This window comes from Microchirus variegatus (assembly GCF_963457635.1).
Source record: "Microchirus variegatus genome assembly, chromosome: 18".
In the NCBI taxonomy this organism is placed as follows: domain Eukaryota; kingdom Metazoa; phylum Chordata; class Actinopteri; order Pleuronectiformes; family Soleidae; genus Microchirus; species Microchirus variegatus.
In genome coordinates, this window is record NC_139819.1 from 10,202,556 (window position 1) to 10,224,238 (window position 21,683).

The 21,683-nt window shown below is 40.0% G+C and overlaps 2 protein-coding genes across 2 annotated transcripts in view; both read right to left on the reverse strand.

Annotated features, from left to right (window-relative positions):
* Nucleotides 1-16,624, reverse strand: part of fancc (FA complementation group C) — a gene marked incomplete at both ends in the record, with an annotated part of 42,106 nt that extends 25,482 nt beyond the window's left edge. The window contains 3 exon segments of the mRNA XM_083905168.1: nucleotides 865-1,026; nucleotides 1,029-1,045; nucleotides 16,444-16,624. Of these exon segments, the coding sequence (XP_083761294.1) occupies nucleotides 865-1,026; nucleotides 1,029-1,045; nucleotides 16,444-16,624 (360 nt within the window).
* A 3,618-nt stretch (nucleotides 16,625-20,242) lies between these two features.
* Nucleotides 20,243-21,683, reverse strand: part of ptch1 (patched 1) — a gene marked incomplete at its 5' end in the record, with an annotated part of 43,777 nt that continues 42,336 nt past the window's right edge. The window contains 3 exons of the mRNA XM_083905169.1: nucleotides 20,243-20,331; nucleotides 20,419-20,956; nucleotides 21,043-21,390. Of these exons, the coding sequence (XP_083761295.1) occupies nucleotides 20,420-20,956; nucleotides 21,043-21,390 (885 nt within the window). The 3' untranslated portion in view covers nucleotides 20,243-20,331; nucleotide 20,419. The remainder of the gene's footprint in view (nucleotides 20,332-20,418; nucleotides 20,957-21,042; nucleotides 21,391-21,683) is intronic.

A 21,683-nucleotide genomic window follows, 5' to 3' on the forward strand; every position in this document is an offset into this window, starting at 1 on the left:
CGTATCATAAGCTATATCATATCTTATCATTGTGATCGTTATCCCTATCACAGTGACACCTCCGTATGACGTGCACTCCAGATAACGCTAACCGAGATAGACAGCCAGTGCTTTAGTCTATAAAAGTTCATGAATAGTTGCCAGAGTAGAGGAAAAACTAAAACATAAGACAGACACTGAGACTGAGACTGATTCTAACCAGAGCGTTACAGTAAAACACATGGACTGAAAGACGGTCACAAATTAAAACCTGCAAGAGCACCATGACTGTAAAACTAACAAGAAAAACATTATGTAAGTGAGGAAAAGAGCATATTATGTGAGAGAAATGGAGGTTATAAGAGGTAGAGAGACACGGAGCCCTGAGGAGAAAGAGGTGGAAGGAGGATGTGCGACAGTAGCACTGAAATCTCAAAGTCCTGCACCCCTCCTTGTCCTCTGCTGCCGTCCCAAATTTGCAGACCTGATACGGGGATACATTAGGTTAGCGCTGAAGGTCCCATTGCGGCTATTACCTGACTAACTCAATACTGCAGCACTGCCAGCCAGACATACACAGCCTCTGCACAGAGCACAGAGCAGCCTCTGTTAGCAGGAGACGACCAAACTCTGGACTCACTGTTCACGGCCTGGCGTGGACTGAGAGTGAGCTTGTGCACGTCTGCGAGTGTGTGAGCAACTCTGTGCTTCATTAATCAGATGGCTTTTTTGGCTGCTCAGCATAAACTGATTAGCTGTTTATTATATAATTTATTTCATTGGGTAAGATGTGTTGAGCCTGTATATTATACACTTTATAGAGTATTAAATTAGACTCTACAGGCATATGGGAGTAGAAGACTCAAACTTATGTTATGTGCTTACCATGTTATTGATGTGTGTCAGCAGTTGCTGGAGGTAAACGATTAGTCTTCTCATGTGCAGGCTGATGTCCTTCTGAGAGTCTGGACTGTCAGCTTGGCCCCATGCCGTCACTTTTTCCAGCCAGAACTGCATCTCCTGGACGTCTAGCAAGGGCTCAGTCATTTTTGCTGGAGCTGGATCACTAGTTGCCACAGAGACACAGAGAGAGGCGTCTTCTTTTCTAGGTGAAGTTATTTAAGACCTAAGAGAGAGACCTGAAGGAGATAAACAAAACATCTTCATTATCTGCTCTTTTGTTACTGTTATAACTGAGTAATGTTCAATGTCATACAACTGTACACTATCAGCATTCCTATCAGCATGCTCATCAAAATGATGAACCTTTTAAATGTCTAATATAGCAAAGCATAGAAACCGGAACATATTACATTTTATATAATCCTATTCAAGTAAGAAGCTAAAATCACAGTACTTACATACACAAAGATGCTCATCTACAGCCACGAGTGATTAACAAAAGGCAGCGCGGAGAGCACATTATTTATTAGCTTTTCGAATGTTTAAAGAGGAAGGAAATAAAGTTAACCATACTACTATTACCCTAAGGACACACACTGTGTGGAATCTTTTTGTTTATTTGTTTTTTGGGGTCTGTAAAGGCTGATTGCAATCAGAAAATCTTTACAAGAAAGTTGGGATGCTACCATTAGGATGATTAATCTGCATCTATTTTTAAAACTGACTGGATTTTTAGTTGATTTGAATTTAAAAAAAACTGATCCTCTCGAAAAACAACAACCATCATCAGTACATAATGAGCTATGAAGCTCTGCTTTAATACAAAAATGTGTGGCGTGCATCATTTACCACCGTCTACAAAAGCAGAGGCAGAGTGGAAGTAACAATAAGTGGAAAATAAATTGAAGCAACGTGTTTTAATCTAGTTATGTTGAGATCTTGTGACCACAATCTTCCAATTAAACCATTAAAGCTGTAGGCAACAAAGCCTTTTGCCGACATTCTGTACGTGCCACAGTGCCTACTGAGAAACTGACAGTGCAGGGGTATATCAGGGGGGTATATGTGTGAGGATGTGTTTCATGTCTGCATATAGCCTGAGAATGGTGTGCGGGTATGTGTGTGTTTGTTGTTTTTTGCCATAATGACAGGTCTGTGTGGGACACCACAGGGTTGTGTTTTACGATCACCTCGTTACACACGATTTGTTTAATGCCTTGCCATCATCTCTGCTGGAAAGCCCCTATGGCTCACTGATGTGAATATATAAATACTCATTTTCGGGGAGGGGAAAAAAAAACCGAATTAAGAACAAACGCTTCTTGTTGACTTGTGTTGGGGACTAAGTTTTCAGTAAAGCAGAAGTGGAAAAGAACTTGTGTGCCGAATACCTAAGTAGCAGATACTCCCTCCAAAAACATTGACACGTTGGCAAATACAACATACACAGGCATATTATACTGTACATTGTACTCACACAAAGGTGTAAGCGCAAACACATGTTACATGTGCTAAAAAAAAATCATGTACATGAGCACAAACATGCTCAACAGGAGCTCTCATGTTGGCTGAACACATTCTGGAATAGGAATGAGATGTGACTGGTCAAATATTACCTTGAAAATTTGTTAAACTAAGTTTGTGGACTTTGGGTAAGGGTAAGTTTGCTGTTCCAATTATGAGATTGTTGACGTTATTTCAGTATAATCAAATCAGTTAAATGTCACTTTCTCAAAATTATTTTCTGTACGCTGCAGTATGTTATATTTAAGGACACCTGGATGAAGTGCTCTGTCAGTAATAGTCATAAAAGGAAGAGTTTAATTTAGAGAACTTGACATTCTTTATTTCTTTATATATGGCATTAACCCATATAAAAACTGGAAAAACATAGTTTTTCAGTAGTTCTTGAAATGGTTTAGTGAACAAAACAATTTAAAAAAATCAAATGCCATGGGTTTACAAAATAAAGTGATTTCCTTTCCGTACTCATCAAACTGCTCAGTGACTGTTTTTATCAGTTATGTTTTTTCCACTCATTTATTCAGCCGTGGAATTGATGTTGAAAAGGTGGCAAAATGTGTAATAAGCATAAAATTAAAGACCTTTTAGCCTGACAAAATTCAGTAAAAACGTTTATTTTAACGTTCTTAATTGTGAGAAAACAACACAGATGTAGTAAATAGAGAACATTTCGCATATGAGCTATTATTCTGAATGGAATTTAAATTTTCAAATGTTATGATTGATATGCTGAATCTTTGTTGAAAATAATATCACAACACATATACGATGCATAGAAGCTCTATATTAACTGTTATAGTGGGTTTTTTTTTTTTTTTAATTGTTTGAATTTATATTTGCTTATACTTTTTATTCTACACAGGAGACTTCGCCCCGACTTGCTGATTATTCAATGAATTAATGATTAATCAATTACTAAATTAATCTTCAACTATATTGATAATTAATTAATCGGTTTGAGATCATTTATTAATATCTTTTTTAATCATTTAAACAAGTTCTCTTATTTTCCAGCTTCTTAAATGTGAATATTTTCTGGTTTATTTGCTCCATATAACAAAGATATCATTAATACTGAACAATTTTGGTTTGTGGACAAAATAAGACATAATTTCCAAGTTTGGTCAACACTGATGAACAAATCGATTAATCCAGAAAATAATCATCACCAATTATGAGAGTCGTCAATTATGTATTATGTACAATCGTTAGTAGTTACTAGTAATCTGGTTAATAGTAGATTTTTAGACCGTAAAACGTTCTTCTTTACACTAAACTGCTCCCTTTTGATAGTAAGTGCACACTAACCTTCACTGAAACGTGTAGGTGCAACAATTATAACACACCACATGATGCCAGTGTTTCCTCCACTTTAAATACGTTGTTGGGACAAATATTATATATTTTTATATCTTGTTATAACTTTCTTTAAGTTGACATAATAGCTTGACTACATAACAGCTGTGTGTACATGCCTGTCCTAGCGACGCAATCACAACAGCTGTGTCGTCATCCCGGTTTACTATTTCAGCTGTTAGCCTGTTAGCACGTGTAGCACAAGTACTCTAGAGAGACGTAGACTTACGTGCGAGACGTTCAGACAAACGCCGAACTGCTGTCTGTCTTCACGCAGCAAAGGTCAGCTACGTCCACTCAGTCTTCACATTCTTCAGACAACAACAACAACACAAGTTTAGCAAGGCGAGTCACACAAACTGAAATTCCCTCTTCTCTCGCGGTTCCGTGTACAGAGGAGGCTATTGGCTGAGAGAGCCCCGCAGTGCCTTCTGGGAAATTGAGTCATAGTATTGTAAGAGCTTTTTTTAAAATTATTTATGAAAAAATTATAAATAAACATACTTTATAGTAATATATATATTGTGTGTATACACACATATATATATATGTTGTATATATAATTAATACAAAATACATTATAAAAGTAACATATATACATATATATTATATATATGTATATAAACATACATGTATATATACATACATATATAGTATATGTATGTGTATATATATATATATATGCGGGCCGCCAGTCAATTTAATGCGGCTTAGTCATTATTTATGCATGTTTTTCTATTTACACATTCATTTGCAGCATCAATATGCTTTTTTATTGCAAACTATACATTGTTTCATGATAGAATACTTTGATTTTATGTTTGTTTGCTTTTTTCAATTTTAAGTTCATGTCTGCCTCCCTCTGCTTTTTCCCCAAATAGTTTTTCCAGAGACAAACATTTTCCCCACTTCACTGGCCTCCTGCTGACCAGATTATACACTCCTGCTCTGGATTGACCATAGGTGTGAGTGTTAGAGTGAATGGCTGTTTGTCTCTGTGTGTTTGCCCAGTGATGGACTGTTTTGCGACCTGTCCGGGGGGTCCGCCAACTTTCGCCCTGTCTCCACTGGGATTGGCTCCTGCGACCCTCATATGGAGGATAAAGCCATAGACAATGAGTGAGTGATTGAATGAATATACCTCCTATAAGTATGTTTATAATATATAATCTCTTTAAAATAACAATCATTATCATGGATGTTTTATTACATTGTCATTTTTGTCAGACATTTAAACAGTTTGACTCGCCGGCTGTGGTTCTGACCTCGCGCTGTCACTCACTCATTAGCAGTTCAAGGGTTAAAAGAAGTTTAGGAATGCCTGGAACAATGGCTGTGCTGTGTGTGTTTGTATAATGGTGCAAATCTTTCCACATTTGAAAAATATACACATTCTCTGTTCATATGCTTATGATTCCATCTGCATGAGTGTGTGTGTACACGTGTGTCATGCATTTAAAGGGGTTGAAGGTCCAGAGAGTTAAACCGAGTGCATACCATGGCCAGGAATTCAGGGGTCCTGGAGCGTGTGTCCCTCTGAAACCCAAAGCAAACTTTGAGGAGTTCCCGGCTTGCATGGCTCCAACTGACAAATCACCCAGAGGCTTTAACCAGACCCAGAGCAGCCTAGATGAACCAGGAAATGCTTGTTCAAACATATGCTGTGTATGTGTGTGTGTGTATGTATATGCAAGAAAACTGGGAGTTTTTGCACTGCAAACACACACACAATTTAAACTGGTGTCTCTTAGAACTGCACTTCTTGTGTTTGTCTCTGCATGTGGACGTGTTAAAGGGGTCTACATGTGAGAACTGTATTGTATTAAGTCATTAAATGTCAATATGTCATCAGCGAGAGCATTGAGGCTGCTTTTTTCCATTATTTAATATGTAAAAATGTATTTACAGAGGCTATAATGATGTACAATATACAATGTCATAGTCACTTGGCTCGTTTTATGGACAAAAATAAAAGAAAAATGGAGAAAATACAATCGTTAACACTGACTTCTCCTCATTACAAATAAGTTCATTTTGATGCTTGTTTCCGCTCATAAAATCTGACCATTTAATAAATTTATTCATAATCTACGACAATGAAAAAAATGTGTTTGTCTTTTGGACAGTCGATCGGACGGAAAAAACACACGTGAAGGCATCATCACCGTGGTTCGGAGAAACTTTAAACGTCATTCATCAATTTTATTATTTTTAAGTATTTTCTGTTATTTATGGACAAAAGTCATCATGACCCAGAGCCATAAAATAAAAATTCAGATACACTGAAGAAAACTAATCAGAACGACATTAAATCTTTAAAAAAATGACATTTAAAAAAACACCATAATCACATTTTATTTAAAATTATGATCTTAAAAACTGTGAAGCACAAGCCTGAAAATGTGACCTATAAACACACACATAGGATGTCCATATAAGGAGTTGTGTATTATTCCCACATCAATTTACCAAGGGTGCGCCAAGCTGAAATACTGGATAATTGATTATTTTACTCCACAAAATCTAGTTAAAATATAGTTTAAATCATCATCTGCACATAATATTGGTAATAAACCTTTTTCCTTAGATCTTCCTTTTCTTCTTCTGCATGGAAGTCTTTATGCACATGCCCTGTGCTCACACAGTGAGGCAGTGCAGTCTCTCAGAATGTGCTTAAAGTTATCAGCGGCTCCACATTAGACGCTTCGAATTTCTGAGGAAACAAAAAAACAACTTGTGTGTGTATAAGTTAGCAGGAGTGAGTGTGTGAGTGTGTGTGCACACAGGTGTGTGTGTGAGTGTGTGTGTCTCCTCGTCGCTTGGCACTTGTGGCCTGCTTCCCAAAGAGAACATGGAAACTGTGCGTGTGTGCACAAGCTTCTGTGAGGGCCAGTATCTTTTTTTTCTTAATGTCTGAAGTTTTCCATTAAAATACATTTCGCCACATTTCCAGGAAACTGTATATCCCACTATTATTAGCTTTTTCTCCGCTATAGCCCAGTCATTTAGACTTTTATCTTTGATCGAGTTGGTTACTGAGTTATTTTTGGGGGAAGAAAAAAAATCCAATGACATCACCCCTGCTGTTATTAATTGGAAAATTAACATTTTCACACAATTTAAAACTTTGATTATTTTCTAGATGTGTGTGTACACATTTACACTCCTGCCTGAAATGTGCATACCCATAAACACTTAACCTTGATTTTAACCATGTATATATAAATAATAAAACTGGTCCTGAAGTTTTTATTATTATTTTAAAGTAAAGAAGAAAGTACTTTCTTATAACATGCTGCTGTTTCCATTATAACATGACAGCAGCTTAAATCATAAGGCCATGGTCCAGGTTCACCATCAGCTCCACCCAAGCTGCTGCTGCCACCATGTAGGTCAACCAGGGCTAGATTTCTGTGTGTGTGCGTGTGTGCGTGTGTGTGTGTGTCAGAAACTTATAAACCTAAAGGAGTGAGGACATTTTGGGAAAGTGAGGACAGCTGGTCCTCCTGTTCTGACCTTTTGACTTTTAGGGTTAGGGTTAGAAATGGTTTTATTTGGCATTATGAGGGTCCTCATTTCGAATGCTGCACAAAATGAATGTGTGCGTGTGACCTTAGTCCTCATGGAGACCAAAACCAGGTCCTAATGAGGCAGAACCTAATTTCTAAGGAACTGGCTAAGTCTGGGGGCAAAGATATGAGTTGTGGTTATGTTAAGGTTACGGTTAATGCATTGTTTAGACTGTTCACTTGAATGGAAGTCGGTGGAGTGTCCTAAGAAGAATAACTGTGCAAACCTGTACGTGTGTGTGTGAGTGCATGTGTGTGTCTAAGTCTTGTAAAAACATCAGCATATGGGTTTGGAACGAGTTCCCTGGCAAAACTCGAAGAAACGAAAGAGAAGGAAAGAAAAACCACGGCAAAAAAACTTGAGAGCGTGGTTTGATGCCCAAAGTGGAAACCCACACACTGATGGTTTTGTGTTTTTTGTGTGTTTATGTATTGCACGTATGTGTGTGTGTGTGTGTGTGTGTGTGTGTGTGTGTGTGTGTGTGTGTGTGTGTGTGTCCTTGTGGGCTGTGCATGTGTGCTGCTATGCCTTTGCTTGCACAGGCACACATATGGATGCTAGGAGAAATGTAGTGTAAACCACGTGTGTTTTTACTGTACTGCTACTCTGTGATTATTACAGAGCCAAGAGACCGGTTGTCACGCAGCCAGGCAGCCACTGGTCCGTGTGTCTGTCTGTGTGTATGTGTGTGTGTGCGTCCGTGTATGTGCATGTGTGTACAGTATGTATGCTTTAGTGCTTGATCACGGCCATTTGCCAACAAACTACTCCAGCATGTTGTCATTGTCCAGTCACTGTTTGTGATTTTGATTTTTTTAATTGATATTAAATTGCCATATATATATATATGTGTATATATATACACATATATGTATATATATATACATATATGTGTATATGTATTTGTGTATATATGTATATGTGTATGTATTTGTATATATGTGTGTATATATATATATATATATATATGTACATTTGTATATATATTTGTTTATATGTATATATATTTGTATATATATATATATATATATTTAATAGATGTATATATGTATACATATACACGTATAAATATATATATAAATATATATATATACATACACACACATATATATATATATGGCAATTTTTGGTGTCAGCCTCATTTAGGACAACTAAGTGTGAAAAATGTAACCATATTTATTTTTATTTCATCAGGAAATTATAAATCTAGTCCTTCCGCTAATAAAACAAAAATGCCTCCATAAATAGACTTCTTTTGGGGGAGAGAGCGTGATAGCTAATTTTCAAAGTATATTTGTTTTTTGGACCGTGTGGTTTGGCCACAGAAAGATGGAGCCGGGGCAGAGAGAGAGAGAGAGAGAGCTTGGGTATCAGACTCTGGAGCTTATCCCGGCGCTCACTGAGACCAGGGAGCCACACAGCTGCTGACAAATTTGTTATTTCTGATCCAGACCAATCCTATTACCAGTTCAGGTCCAGACCAAAGTGATTACCCTACCTGGCCCTGCCAGAGAAGTGACGCACCACCACCACCACACACTGTTGCTGTTGCTGCTGCTGCTGCTGCTCGCTTTGTTGGCCTAGTCGGTTCAGTGTGTGTGTGTGTGTGTGTGTGTGTGTGATGTCCTCTGTCACAGGAGGAGAGGGGAATATGAACAACCACAATCATCTGCGTCTGAGATTTGATTGTGTTCTCTTTTTATATTTGACAACAGGACTTCCGTTAATCCGCTTGCAGCCAAACAGCCAAACAGCCAGCAGGCACCCAGATTTTGACCTGGTCAATGTCACATTGTCAGTGAGTGCGTTTGCATGCACACTAAAAAAAACAGATTATTATCGGGTCTTTGTAGTTATCTGGTTATTCAAGTGCTCATGCAAACGGAATAAAGTGATTTCGTTATCAGTTTATTGCCATTATCGGTTTTTGAAAAACTGTTTAACACATAGGTTTCTGTCAATAATCTGATTTCTTAGAGACATGTGGACACCTTTAACGGTTTATTCCAGTTACCCGATTATTGCCAGTAATCAGTTTTTAGCGTGTAAACGCACTCATTGATACATCTACATTTTGTGTGATCATGAACACTATCTTGTAATAAAGATAAAGTGTTTTCTCTTGATTAAAGCTATATAAACTATAGCCTATAAGAGCAGAACAGATATTTCTGTTGTATTTTAGAGCTCCTTATATTTTATGTGAATATTTTAGATTTATTTTACTGTAAAAATAGCAGAAGTGCCACACAGACTTCTAAAATGACTCTCTTATGAAACTAATACATAGAATTAGCAAAGTATGTCTTTGTAACTGAATTTTTGACAATGCATGGACAGCTGAAATCCTGCCCCCTGCTGGTTGGAGAAGGCCACAATCAACAGGACTGTGGCCTTTCTTCAACAGGTTGTGCAGAATGCTGATGCAAAAACCTTTCTAAAAAAAAAAAAAACTAAATGGTATATATAAGGGAGGAAAGAAAAGAAGAGCAATCAGACGACCATTTCTTCTCATCTTCCACCACTTTATGGTTATGGCGCCAACCAAATAACTAACCAACCAAATATCCAGGAAAGTAGAAAATAAAAATGTCCAATGCAGAGAATGCATAAAAGGAAATCGAGACTTATTCACCCTCTATACTGTCTTAAAATGTCTGATTTGTACGGTCACAGTAGACGTGTACAGATCACAACCTCATTTTCACATCCTTCATCTACAGAGTATTCATTTTATCCCCCGAGTATAAACACGTGCAATCACGAAGGACACAATTCATGACAATTCCAGGCATTTTAAAGCTTCTTTTTCTTGGCTTTGAGACGAATCTCAAAGGATTGATCTGAGCGAGGGAAAGAGATTCTGTGACCAATGTGAAACAGCACAGCGACTGCACACCAATGTACACGCTGTACTGTGAAGTACACACTGACAAGTATGAAGGTCGCAGCATCGCGTGATCATACAGGTCTTTATGTAGTTATCTTATGATGTATTATTATTATTATACTGTGTAGTTTATACTGTGCTGCCAACATGTATGTGTTTTCACGTGTGTGTGTGTGTGTGTTGATTAGATACAGGAAGCATGGAAGTGATAAGTAAATGTTTAATTGCAGTTAACAGAGCACACTGTATTTCTCTATTTTCCCCCTTTGTTGCATGAATTATGAATCTATGACTCGTTTTTGTTGCTAAAAACTGAGCTCAATTTTGATTACACTGGGCCCCCAGGACTCCACTTGACCTGAAAACAGCGGAGAAATCGCCGACTTTGTCCCTGTCAGTCATTTATCGTTTCACAACCCGATACTGGAGCTGTGTGTGTCCTTTTTTGAAACGGTGACACGGTGAATCACATACAGTGTATGTTTTGTACACACACACACACACACACACCTGCTTTCTATTAGTCCAGTAGATTGCAGGGAAATTGAGTGGGAGTGTTAAACACACACACATCCATCTATCTGGCCCTCTGTCCACGATAATTACACACTTCCTGCTCTAAAATCCTTCTTCGACAGCTTCCACCGCAATCATTTCTCTGTTTTATTTTGAGTGTGTGTGCGTGTGTGTGTGCGTGTGCTTTTTCAGACCCACATCGTTTCCAATCAGTCAATCATATGTGCTGATATACCTGTAACCACTGTTTCAAGAACTTTTCTCTTTACTGGTTATTTTGGATTTCACTCTTTTTTTTTTAAATTATTATTATTATTATATTATTATTATTATTATTATTATTATTAATAATGGCTTAGTCTGCGGTGGGTTTATTTAACAAAAAATTGTCCAAGTTCTCATTGACTAAAGTGGGTGACGCCACAAAGTACTGAGTCTTGAAACATCATGAAGAGCTTGTAATAACAACTTTACTTTAGTGCTTCGAAAAAAACCAGTGAATATCGCCGACATAAACTAGCATTTTTCACTGTATTCTCTTAGCTCACGTGCACACGTACGTGCACGCTCGTATATTTTCCCCGTACATGTGTCTGTGTGTTGATTCAAACTTGAGAGCCCCCCCCCCTCCCCCCCGGGGGTCGTCGATGCTGTCCTCCAGCCCTGTTCCTCATTAGGCATCTGTCATGGTGCCAGAATCAATAAGCACAGATGGAAGAATTAAAAAAAATGACTCTCGTCTTCCTCTCCTCTCACATCATCATCAGCCTATCTTTTAGTTATTGAAATTATCCTTATTTCCTTTTACCTGTATTAGTGGCTGCCATCTTAAATTTTAAGGTGCATTATGCAATAAATCTAAAGCAACTGGCCATAAACTGAAAACCCTGTTCTCTCCCCACTGTGGGATAAATAAAGCTATCTTATCTTATCTTAAAATCCTCCTAATATGTCACAGAGACTCAGGAATAATGTTCATATAACAAACTGAACTCACCAACAACAACAGTACAGCCAAAATATTCACGTTAAAAAAATCTTTTGCAGACTGCAAATCATGTTTATGTTCTGAAATCATGTGGCGCCACCTACCGCCGTCTACCAATCATTGCAGTCAGTAGAGTCTCAGCTGCCGAGCAACCACGGGTTGCCAGTTACATCTGAGCTACGATGGCGGAGAAAAACGAAACCTGAAAGACCTCGGTATTTTGAAGTGTAGTAACCGTTTTTGGCCACATTCTTACATATGGCGCCTTTAACACAATGTTAATCACCCAAAAAGACTCTGAGACGCATGAAATTATTTAGACGTGGGGTTTTCTTCCCCTCTTCCGTCCCCCCTTTGCAGCTTAAGATGATGCATCTGTTTCCATACGTTGCTGCATGTTTTCTGGCAAAGGCAAACGGCACAGAGTTTAAACAAAGAGGTGGGTGGTGCGTTCATCTGGAGAGAGAGTTTGTGTGTGTACAGTATGCATCCCACCAGGACTGCATTAAACAAAAGGAAGAAGAAAGGAACTACAGCATCCAGCCCTCAGTTTGTCATCGTCGGTGTAAACAGCTCACGTCTCACACACACACACACACACGTCCGTGTCAACACAAAAGAGTGGATGAAGCACGAGATGGACAGAAAACAAAAAAAAAGGCACGTGGAAAGTTGAGACAAAGACGAGACCAGAGACGTCCAAGCAAAAGGAGGATGGAAAGAGAGGAGCTGAGGGGCAGGATAAATGGTTCCAGTATTAACGGAAGAAGAGAGATTATGACATGGCTTGGCGCAACCGCTCTGTAGCACTCGTCTGTAACACAAAGAAAGAGTGGGTGGGTTTTCCACCTCCACAGAATAAATGATGCGAAGGGAAATGGGAGTAAACAACATCAGTCATTATAATTACTCTCATACGGCTACTCCCATCCACTGTCGACCACCCTTCTCCTCCTCCTCCCTGCTTTTTTCCATCTGCCTTTGCTCCCAAACCTTTTTCTTCCCCTTTCTCTGCAACTTCCCCTCTCTAAATGACTCCATTTCACTTGTAAAAAGTCACCTGTCTCAGACCTGAGGTGGATTCAGGTGTGAGTCTCCACCACGCAGAGGTGGAAGAAGAAGAAAAGTGAGGCCTTAAACGATGGAGAACCACAAAAGTGTCAGCATTTCATTTAGAGCTTTGTCTGCACGTGGCGACAACAGCCAACCGTAATAATACTCTCGGCCAATCTCTTGAGGTTTTTACTGCAGACTGTGAAGGGGAGATACAATCTTTGGCTCTGTAGGTGTAACGCTTTTGCAGCAGAAGCCTTTGAGAGGCGCTGAATGCACAGTGAATCATGTCAGCTGCTCCTCAGATTTGGACGAGTCTTGAACTTCTCCCTCCCTCCTTTTCTCTTTCTCTCTCTCTTTCTCTCTCTCTCTCTCTCTCAGGATTCCTGGAGAGCTGTAGTAGTGTATAAGAAAATGCTTTCTGCAAATGTTTTGTGAGCAGCCGTCATGTGTTATGTATGTGTAAAAAAAAACAAAAAAAACTTGGCTTTTTTGGTAAAGAGCTGATCTCATCTAAAAATGTTATTTGTCCAAGCAAAAGCAGAAAATTAAGAGTTCAATATGAGAACAAGTCTGAGTCTAAAACCATGGCAACTAAATACATATACATATACATATACACAGATACACAAATACAAATACTTTGTTACTGTTACTTAAGTACAAAATTCACGTGTCTGTGCTTTCCTTCGTTATCTGTAATTCTATCAACTTTTGGTACTTTTATTCCACTACATTTCCTCTAACTATCTTTGTGACCCGTTACTACCAAATAAAATCAGAAGAAGAAGAAGAATTTTGCCTTTCGGACGTCACAACATGGGGTTAAGTGTCTTGCTCAAGGACACACATAGAATAGCAGATCCAGGAATTAAAATCCACTTTATATTAGAAAATTATTTTTTCTACTTAAGTACAGTAAATGTCATATACTTTAAGACTTTTACTTAAAGGTGAAGTAAGTAGTTTATAGTGCTATCTAGAGGAGAGGCTGAAATTTACAACAAAGAACTGCTCCTCTGCTCACCCCCTCCCTTCCCTGAGCGCTACGGTATCCTCAGCTGGTCAAATGTCGTCCTCGTTGTCTTTCTCCGTGTCAGCAGATGAGGTTCGTGAGGTGAGGGAGAGGGCGAGCTACCGCGGCCGTAGCAGACGAAGCGGAGAGAGTAGAGGCGGGACTTCCGCTACAAGTAAAGAGACGCTTGTTTTGTTCTCTCGCGTTTGTCCTTACAGGCTCCGGTAGAAACATGGCGTCTCGCTGCTAACAGTGGCTATGCAACCGCGGTCCGCGACTGTGTTATTTTACATGACTTTGAAACACTACGAAAATGAAACAAAAACTATTATACAGCGACTAGACAATGCAGGAGCACATAATATGTATAAAAAAGTGGATTTGGGGTTATATAAACCCATAAATACTACATAGTGTCCCTTTAAGTAATATTATAAAAAAGTGACTTCGACTTCTTCCAAAGTCATTTTCTGGAAAGATACTTGTACTTTTACTCAAGTAACACTTTAAGGTACTTTATACAAGACTGCCTATATATATATATGTGTGTATATGTGTATGTGTATATATGTATATATATGTATATATATATACACACACACACACACACACACATATACTGTATATATATGTATATATGTGTCTGTGTGTAGGGTTAGGGTACAGGTTATATGTACAGTATATATGAAGAATGTTTAACTCTGGTCCCAGGTCTGCCAAAGTGTGTGCTGATATGTGTGTGTGTCCGTGTGTGTGTCCCATGCAGTCATGTCAGCAGCCCAATCACTCATGTAGAACAGAGTATACACTTAGAGGGGTTTAGCTCTGCCGGCAGGTGACGATAGACAAACCTTTCAGAATGAAAAGGGGTGGTGTGTGTGTGGGGGGGAGACAGATGGATGGAAAAGGAGGACTTGAGCATAAGAATATGTCCTCTCACATACAGTATATGTTAAGAATAAGGAGTTGAGCGAAACAGGGAAAGAAATTAATAAGTAAAAGAAGGGAGTACATATCCGCTCTATTGTCAGAAAGGTTTGGGCAGAGAGCCACAGCTGAAGCGTCCATTAGTGCAGCAGAGAGGGGAGACTTCTTAATTGCCTCCTCCTCTCTCTTCCTCTTTTGTCCCTCATCTGTCTTTCTCCACTTCCAACCCCTTTTCTGTCGGTCGAGGACAGGTACAGGAAACGCTCGGTCATTAACAACCCGGCGCTCGTTAGCTTCAATGAAGCCCTCTCCACAATATGTGCAGAATCCACCTTTGAAGGCAAGTCCAAGTGTGTGTGTGTGTGTGTGTGTGTGTGTGTGTGTGTGTGTGTGTGTGTGTGTGTGTGTGTGTGTGTGTGTGTGTGTGTGTGTGTGTGTGTATTTGTAAAGAGGTGAGGGGAGTTAAAGGGTAAGGGAGGGCCAGAGGAGGGTGTGTGTGCTGGTTTGGTGACCCGGGGTCCTCCAGCAGATGATGGGCGGGGTTTCTGAGGAGGAAGACTTTCACAACATTAGAGCTTAGTTAACCTAAACGACCACACGGTGGTCACAGATATTTCATTCTTTAGCATTTTTCGTCGCCCTTACCCCCCCCCTGTGGTAGAGTGAGTCATCTTTCAACTTGAAGGTTGTGGGTTCAATTGCCCTCTCCGCTAGTCTACATGCCGATGTATCCTTGGGCGAGACACTTCACCCCACGTTGTACTACACGACTCGGCACGGCGCTGTTATTTTTGGGTTTCCGTTAGCAAAATTCAGTGACTGTGTCAGATGGAGTCTGTACTCCGGTCATGGAGGAAGTACTGGTTTAATCTTTTCATTTAATTGATTATAATGATTCTGGACATCGGAAATAACTGCTTTACAAGTCACTAGTTTGTGTTTCAACTCCCCCCACGTTGAGGCGGTACTATATGGAAAACCATCCAAACAGTGTAGAGGCCTGTATACTGCTCCTCACAGGTTAAACAAGTGGTGGAATATGAATGATTTTCTTCTTTTGCTGGATCATTAGCATGCATTGTTGTAATCTGCAATGTGCATATCTATGTAAAAACTGAGATTGTTGTGCCCATTCGTCAAATTCCACAGGCTTAATTGTGCTTTTAACTTTTAACATGCCCCATTATTACCTTCCTTGTTGTTGCTTTTTCCATTCACTCAGTGTTTTCATTGAGCAGCAAACTAAAAAATCTACTCTGCCACCCCAGCTTCCCCGTCATTTGCACTGTTTGGACAGCATGCAGCAGAGCAGTGTGTCTTTATTGGCTTTAAAAGAAAACGATGTGCCCATACTGCGTGTGTGTCTAACCACCGATCCCGGGTCACAGAGTTCCTCAGCCTGAGGCCCAGGTTGACTTTTTAGCCATGGATAAAATTATCCTTTTATTTTCGGGTAAGAAAAACAGATTTCTTGATTCTCGGTTTCTTGATACACAGACAGATTTGCAGTGGACTATGTTGTACAGCAACACACAAGGTGCTGCATTTGCACATTTTTTTTGCACACGTTTCTCTTGCAACAATCGATCGTGCGCATTGATAGCTGCCACCTATTTTCCTTCAGCTTCAGTGCAGCGAGCTCAAGGTCACCAAAGAGATCAGCTGTATTGTAACTACAACCAATTTTCCTGCAGTCTATAAAGCCATCAATCAAAATCATACGAAACAGGGAGGAGGAGGAGGAGGAGGAGGAGGAGGAGGTGGGGCTGCAGGGGGTGGAGCTGGGTGGGCTGTTGGTGCAGGACTGCAGGGCTCCACACCAGATGTCAAGAGTTTTACACCACAGGACACGATGGAGGGAGCGAAGCTTGTGTTTACCTGTACCTACGTTTGGACCTTGCATAGAGACGCTCTATAACAAATGCACACACACACACACCACTGGATTTTATATGAATCTGTAGACTGGTTGTCTCTTAACCAGAGGAGGAAAATGCATATGCTTTTTTTTCTTCTTTTTTTTTAACTATCAAGGCCTTGTTAGGTAAACTTCCTCTTGTCATACCACATCAGTAACTACAGCACCAGGTCTACCACTCGACTTTTTTTCCTTAAATGTACCCAGAATGAACTCCCAGAATGAACTGAAATTTAGTAAAACTGCTAGATTGGTAACACTTTAGATTAGGGAACACATATTCAACATTAACTAGGTGCTTACTAACATATATAGGTTACATACTAGCCCTTTATTAGTCATCACTAAGCACGTATTAACACCTTATTCTACATTCTTTCTCTACATTGGCGTTAATAAGTGCTTAATATTTACTAATAAAGGGCTAGTATGCTACTTATGCATGTTATTAAGCGTCTAGTTAACAGTGAATATGTAATATAAAGTGTTACCAACACATTTGAAGGCATTTTATGGACCGTCGTGAAAGAAACATGCTGTTTTACTTATCTTTTAGGTATGACCTGTATACTTCACACTTTGATCTATTATATCTCTCTTTTACACTCTTTTATTAACCGCATTTTAACGCGTGTATTCTGTTGTGTTTTACATCTGAAATTGTCTCGTTTCATTTGTACGATCTTGCACAAGATCCTGCAACGCCACAAAACTGTGGATTTTAAGTATCTGTAAATACCTGTGTCCTGTACTGGGTACATATTTTATTTATGTTTTTATATCTGTACACTGACCTTCCTTTTTTCAGTGTGCTATTGTGTGTTATTGTGTCTGCAACCTGCTGTGGGACGACAGACGGACATTATGTAGTGGCAAAATCTTGTATAAAGCATCTTTTCTTTTACTGAGATCAATGTACATTGCACACGGTCCCCAAATAACCTAAACTAAACAAACAAGAAACAGTCACAGGCAAACCAAAGCATTCTTTTTTCAGTTTCCATTTATTAACGTTATGAACAAAGAGACAAATAAGTTATAATATTTTTTATTTGTTAGAATTCTATCAGTGTTTGAACATTAATATTTCGAGAGCTAGTACAATTTCCTACTTTCATGGCCAGCCTTTGACAAACCCATAGAAACAGCTGTCTCTCTCCAAGAATCGGAACATAATACTGAAGGGGAGGTGTTGATGTTGTCTCACAGGACAGTTAGCAATGAAAGTGTGCACCTTAAGGTTGTTTTTTCTGTTATGGTATATCATTACATATAGACTCTTTAAAAATATACTTCTGTCAAATACCTTGACAACTACTATGTACACTACAAAAATAAATTTTCATATAAATAAATTATATGGCATACATTTATCTTTGTAACTGAAAACAGCATACATCCATACCAACCACGACTGAAGTCTGGAAGAACCAATGATTTTTTTTTTTTTTTTACTTTTTAAATCCTCTAAGAGCTATGATGAGACCTGTAGTGTAAAATGTTATATACTCTTTTTTTTCCTATTTAACATTAGTAAGCACTTTATACAGATCACTCTATACAGATTAAACTGTAATAGTGTTTGTTTTTTTTTCTCAATAGACATAAAAATCCCTGCATTTGTTATCCACTTGTATCACAACAATAATGAAAGAACAAACAAAAAAAAAAAACATGTATTATATTACAAAAATATAAATATCGCAATTCAATGTTGAAAACAACAACAACGAAAACAAAATGAATAAAATAGTTGCCAGCGATGATTCTCTCCACTACTGCCAATGTGACATTGGGAGAAAACAAACAAACAAAAAAAAAACAAAAAAAAAAAACCCCAAATTGAACAACCTATTTCATGCAAGCAGCTGATGTAACATGGTGGACACGGAATGAGGAAAACGGTAAAGACATCTGGGGGTTGGAGTTTGGGGGGGGGGGGGCTACATGTGTTCAACAGGAAGTGAGGGTGTAAAAGCTAAAACTGGAGGGAGGAGGGGAGTCTAAGTCTGGGACCAGGTGTGATGTGGGGGGGGGGGGGCGACAGGTTTGCACGCTGACATAGAGACACACAACATATATAAAAACTGGCCATTGAAAGTTGCAGGAGGTGGTGGCGGTTAAACGCTCACCCCCGAGGCTTTGAACAGTGCCATTTGGCAGATGGATGGGGGGGTGGGAGGTGGTGGGTGAGGGCGAGTCGAGGGTCCCAATTAGTGTCATGGCGTTATGTCATGAGGTTTTTATGAGCTGAGGTCAGTGGGGACGGCCGAGGCCAAATTAGGGCCAGTAATCTTTACTGAAGGAGAACTGAGACAGACTGAGAAGATGGGACTCGCGCACACACACACATATTCTACACACACATTCATGGAAACATACTGTCAGGCCATATAGGGCTTAGCCCTTAGCAGGCTGCTGGGGGCTAGCTTATGGGTTGAAGAGCTACTTGAGGTGAGATATTCCTGTGGATGGAGTTCAACGCAACCAAGTGCAATGTTGAACCGAGTCATACAGTATACAGTTTGAGCTTTAGCTTATCCGTTAGACATCGTTTGTCAGGGTGCTAGCTAGGGAGTTAGCGCCCTGTGTTGACCCTGTTCCAGACGCAGGGCTCGGTCACGGCGCGTGAGCGTGTCCCTGTAATGGCACAGCGAGTTTCTGAGGTGGGTTTTAATGCTTGTATGTCATTATTATACCTGTTTTGAGCCTGCTAGGGTTAAACAATACATAACCCTTTACAGTAAAAAAAAAAATCAAACCAGAGAGCAGCCCAACAGTTATAGGAGAGCTGAGAGCAGAAACAGGTTCCAATGCAGAGGCCACAACTAAAAAAAAAAAACGTAAAAAAACAACAAAACCTTTAAAATTTCTTCATATCTGCTCATCTTAAATAGCACGCATAGCGTGTCAAGTTAAACAGTAATTGTTCCATAACTACCACAGGTTTGTGATAAAGAAAAAAAGAATTATAGTTTAAGATGCGTACCTTTATACAATAATAAACACAGATACAAACACACACACACGCGCACACACGCACACACTATATATTCTATATACCGTAGCCCTGTTTGATAACCAACAACTTTAAATGTGTTTAGTCTGTTCTGAGGATGTGTCTGATGTATAAGCCAGAGAGTAATGGGGCTTTTTCCACATCTTAGTGCCACACACACATGCACGCACACACACACACACACAGACAGATCACTTCCTTTGTTTAAAGAGACATTTGCATAGAGTAATAAATGTATATTCTTTTTAAATCAAATATGATGAGCAGCAACAGTGAGTGCTGCCAGATATTTTTGTTTAGATGAAGCTTCCTAATGGCACAGATCCACAGAAGAATGAACAGTAATCAGTAATCTCTCTCTCTCTCTTTCTCTCATTCACATCCGTATTTACACACACACACACACAATATAAAATGTTCGCCCCAGTCTGTTATCATGAGGAGTCGTACAGCTCCTAAATTTATAGCTACTTTTTTTTTGTTCATATTTACATATGTGTACATCTTTTAAATATAGATAGAATTATCTCAGACAATAGTCCACTGGGTTACAGTAAGAATGAGCACCAAGACCATGACGGTATCACTGACGAATTTTACTCGCTACGTCAGGTCAGCTGCTTAGTAATAGAGAGGAGTCCATCTTTGGCCGTTGTACCTCCGTTCCCCACAACTGAAAAGAGAGAAAATAATTTAAATAATGGTTAAAAGTCAGTACTAGGAAAAGCATTCTAAAATGACCTTAAATGACAACACTCACCTCAGCTAGCCCGCCTGCAATGGTTGCTCTCAGCTGCTTCAAACTCCATATCTTGGAGCTCCATGACCTCCACCGTAACTCCTCTGGCCCCTGTCTGGGTCTCCGATGGCACATGTGGGTCCTGGAACGCAGCCCCCGGCATCTCTGCTCTTGAGGGGCAGTAACTGTCCGTTGCAGCGTATCCTGGGTAAGAGGAAGCGGGAGGACTCTGGTTGGATAAGGGACCTGGGTGAACGGCAACAGTGACCGAGGCCGATGCCGTTACCGTGGTGATGGGTTGACAATATGGAGTGAGGTTAGGGTGGTGGTGTGGGAGGTGCTGATTAGGCGGCGGGTTGTGGGAAGAGCGCGCTCTGTGGTTCGCTGAGTGTTCTCTGTGGCTGTGTGAGCCGCCATAATGGCCCCCAGCCTCAGTAGCAGTTTCAAAAGCGTCCATGCGCGGGTGGGCTGGGGGTGGCACCTGCCAGTGCAGCTGACTCTTGGGGTTCCTGCCGCTGATGCGCTGAGCAGCTTCCAGCTGGGGCCCAGAGTCACAACCCTGAGAGGAGAAAGAAAATGAGGATATTATATTCTGTGGCATGAAAAACAAAAGAGTAAATGAAGACAATGGTAGACACTGCGTACCGAAGTATAGTTCGGAGGGTCATGCTGTCTGGTTGATCGCCTATACCCTGAGCCTCTCCTTCCCTCCTCTGGTGGCCTGACCACTCTGCCTCTGCTGGTCTGGACGTGGTACTGCTGCTCCTCCGCTCGAGTCGCTCCTCTGCGCGAGGGCAGGTTGTAGTTCTGCAGCTCCTGGCTGACGCCCGACGCCGTTGTGTTCGAGCTGTATTCCGAGTCAGACGAGTCTGAAGCTGCACCAGAGGTGGTGGTGGTGGTGGTGTGGTGAGGACGGACTGAGAAGTGGACCACGTGTGGTGGGGCCTCTGGGGACGGGGTGGGCAACCGGCTACGACCATCAACTGGTGATACCTGAGAGGTGATGGGACAGAGGCAACAATAAAGCAACAAATTGAATACAAATTTAGCTAATTTAGATTCAGTTGTAGTGCATAACTTTTAAATATAAATTACAACAGCAACATTGCACTAATTAGCATGACTGAAAACACAAAGAGCCAACAAAAAATAAATTCTACAGCCATTGGACTGGATAAAAGCTTCTTGCTCCCACCCTCCCCAGCACTGTAGGTGTATACAGTCAAATGCACCCTCTCTGATCGTTCACAAAGACCAACCAGAGGCACACGGATAACAACAACAAA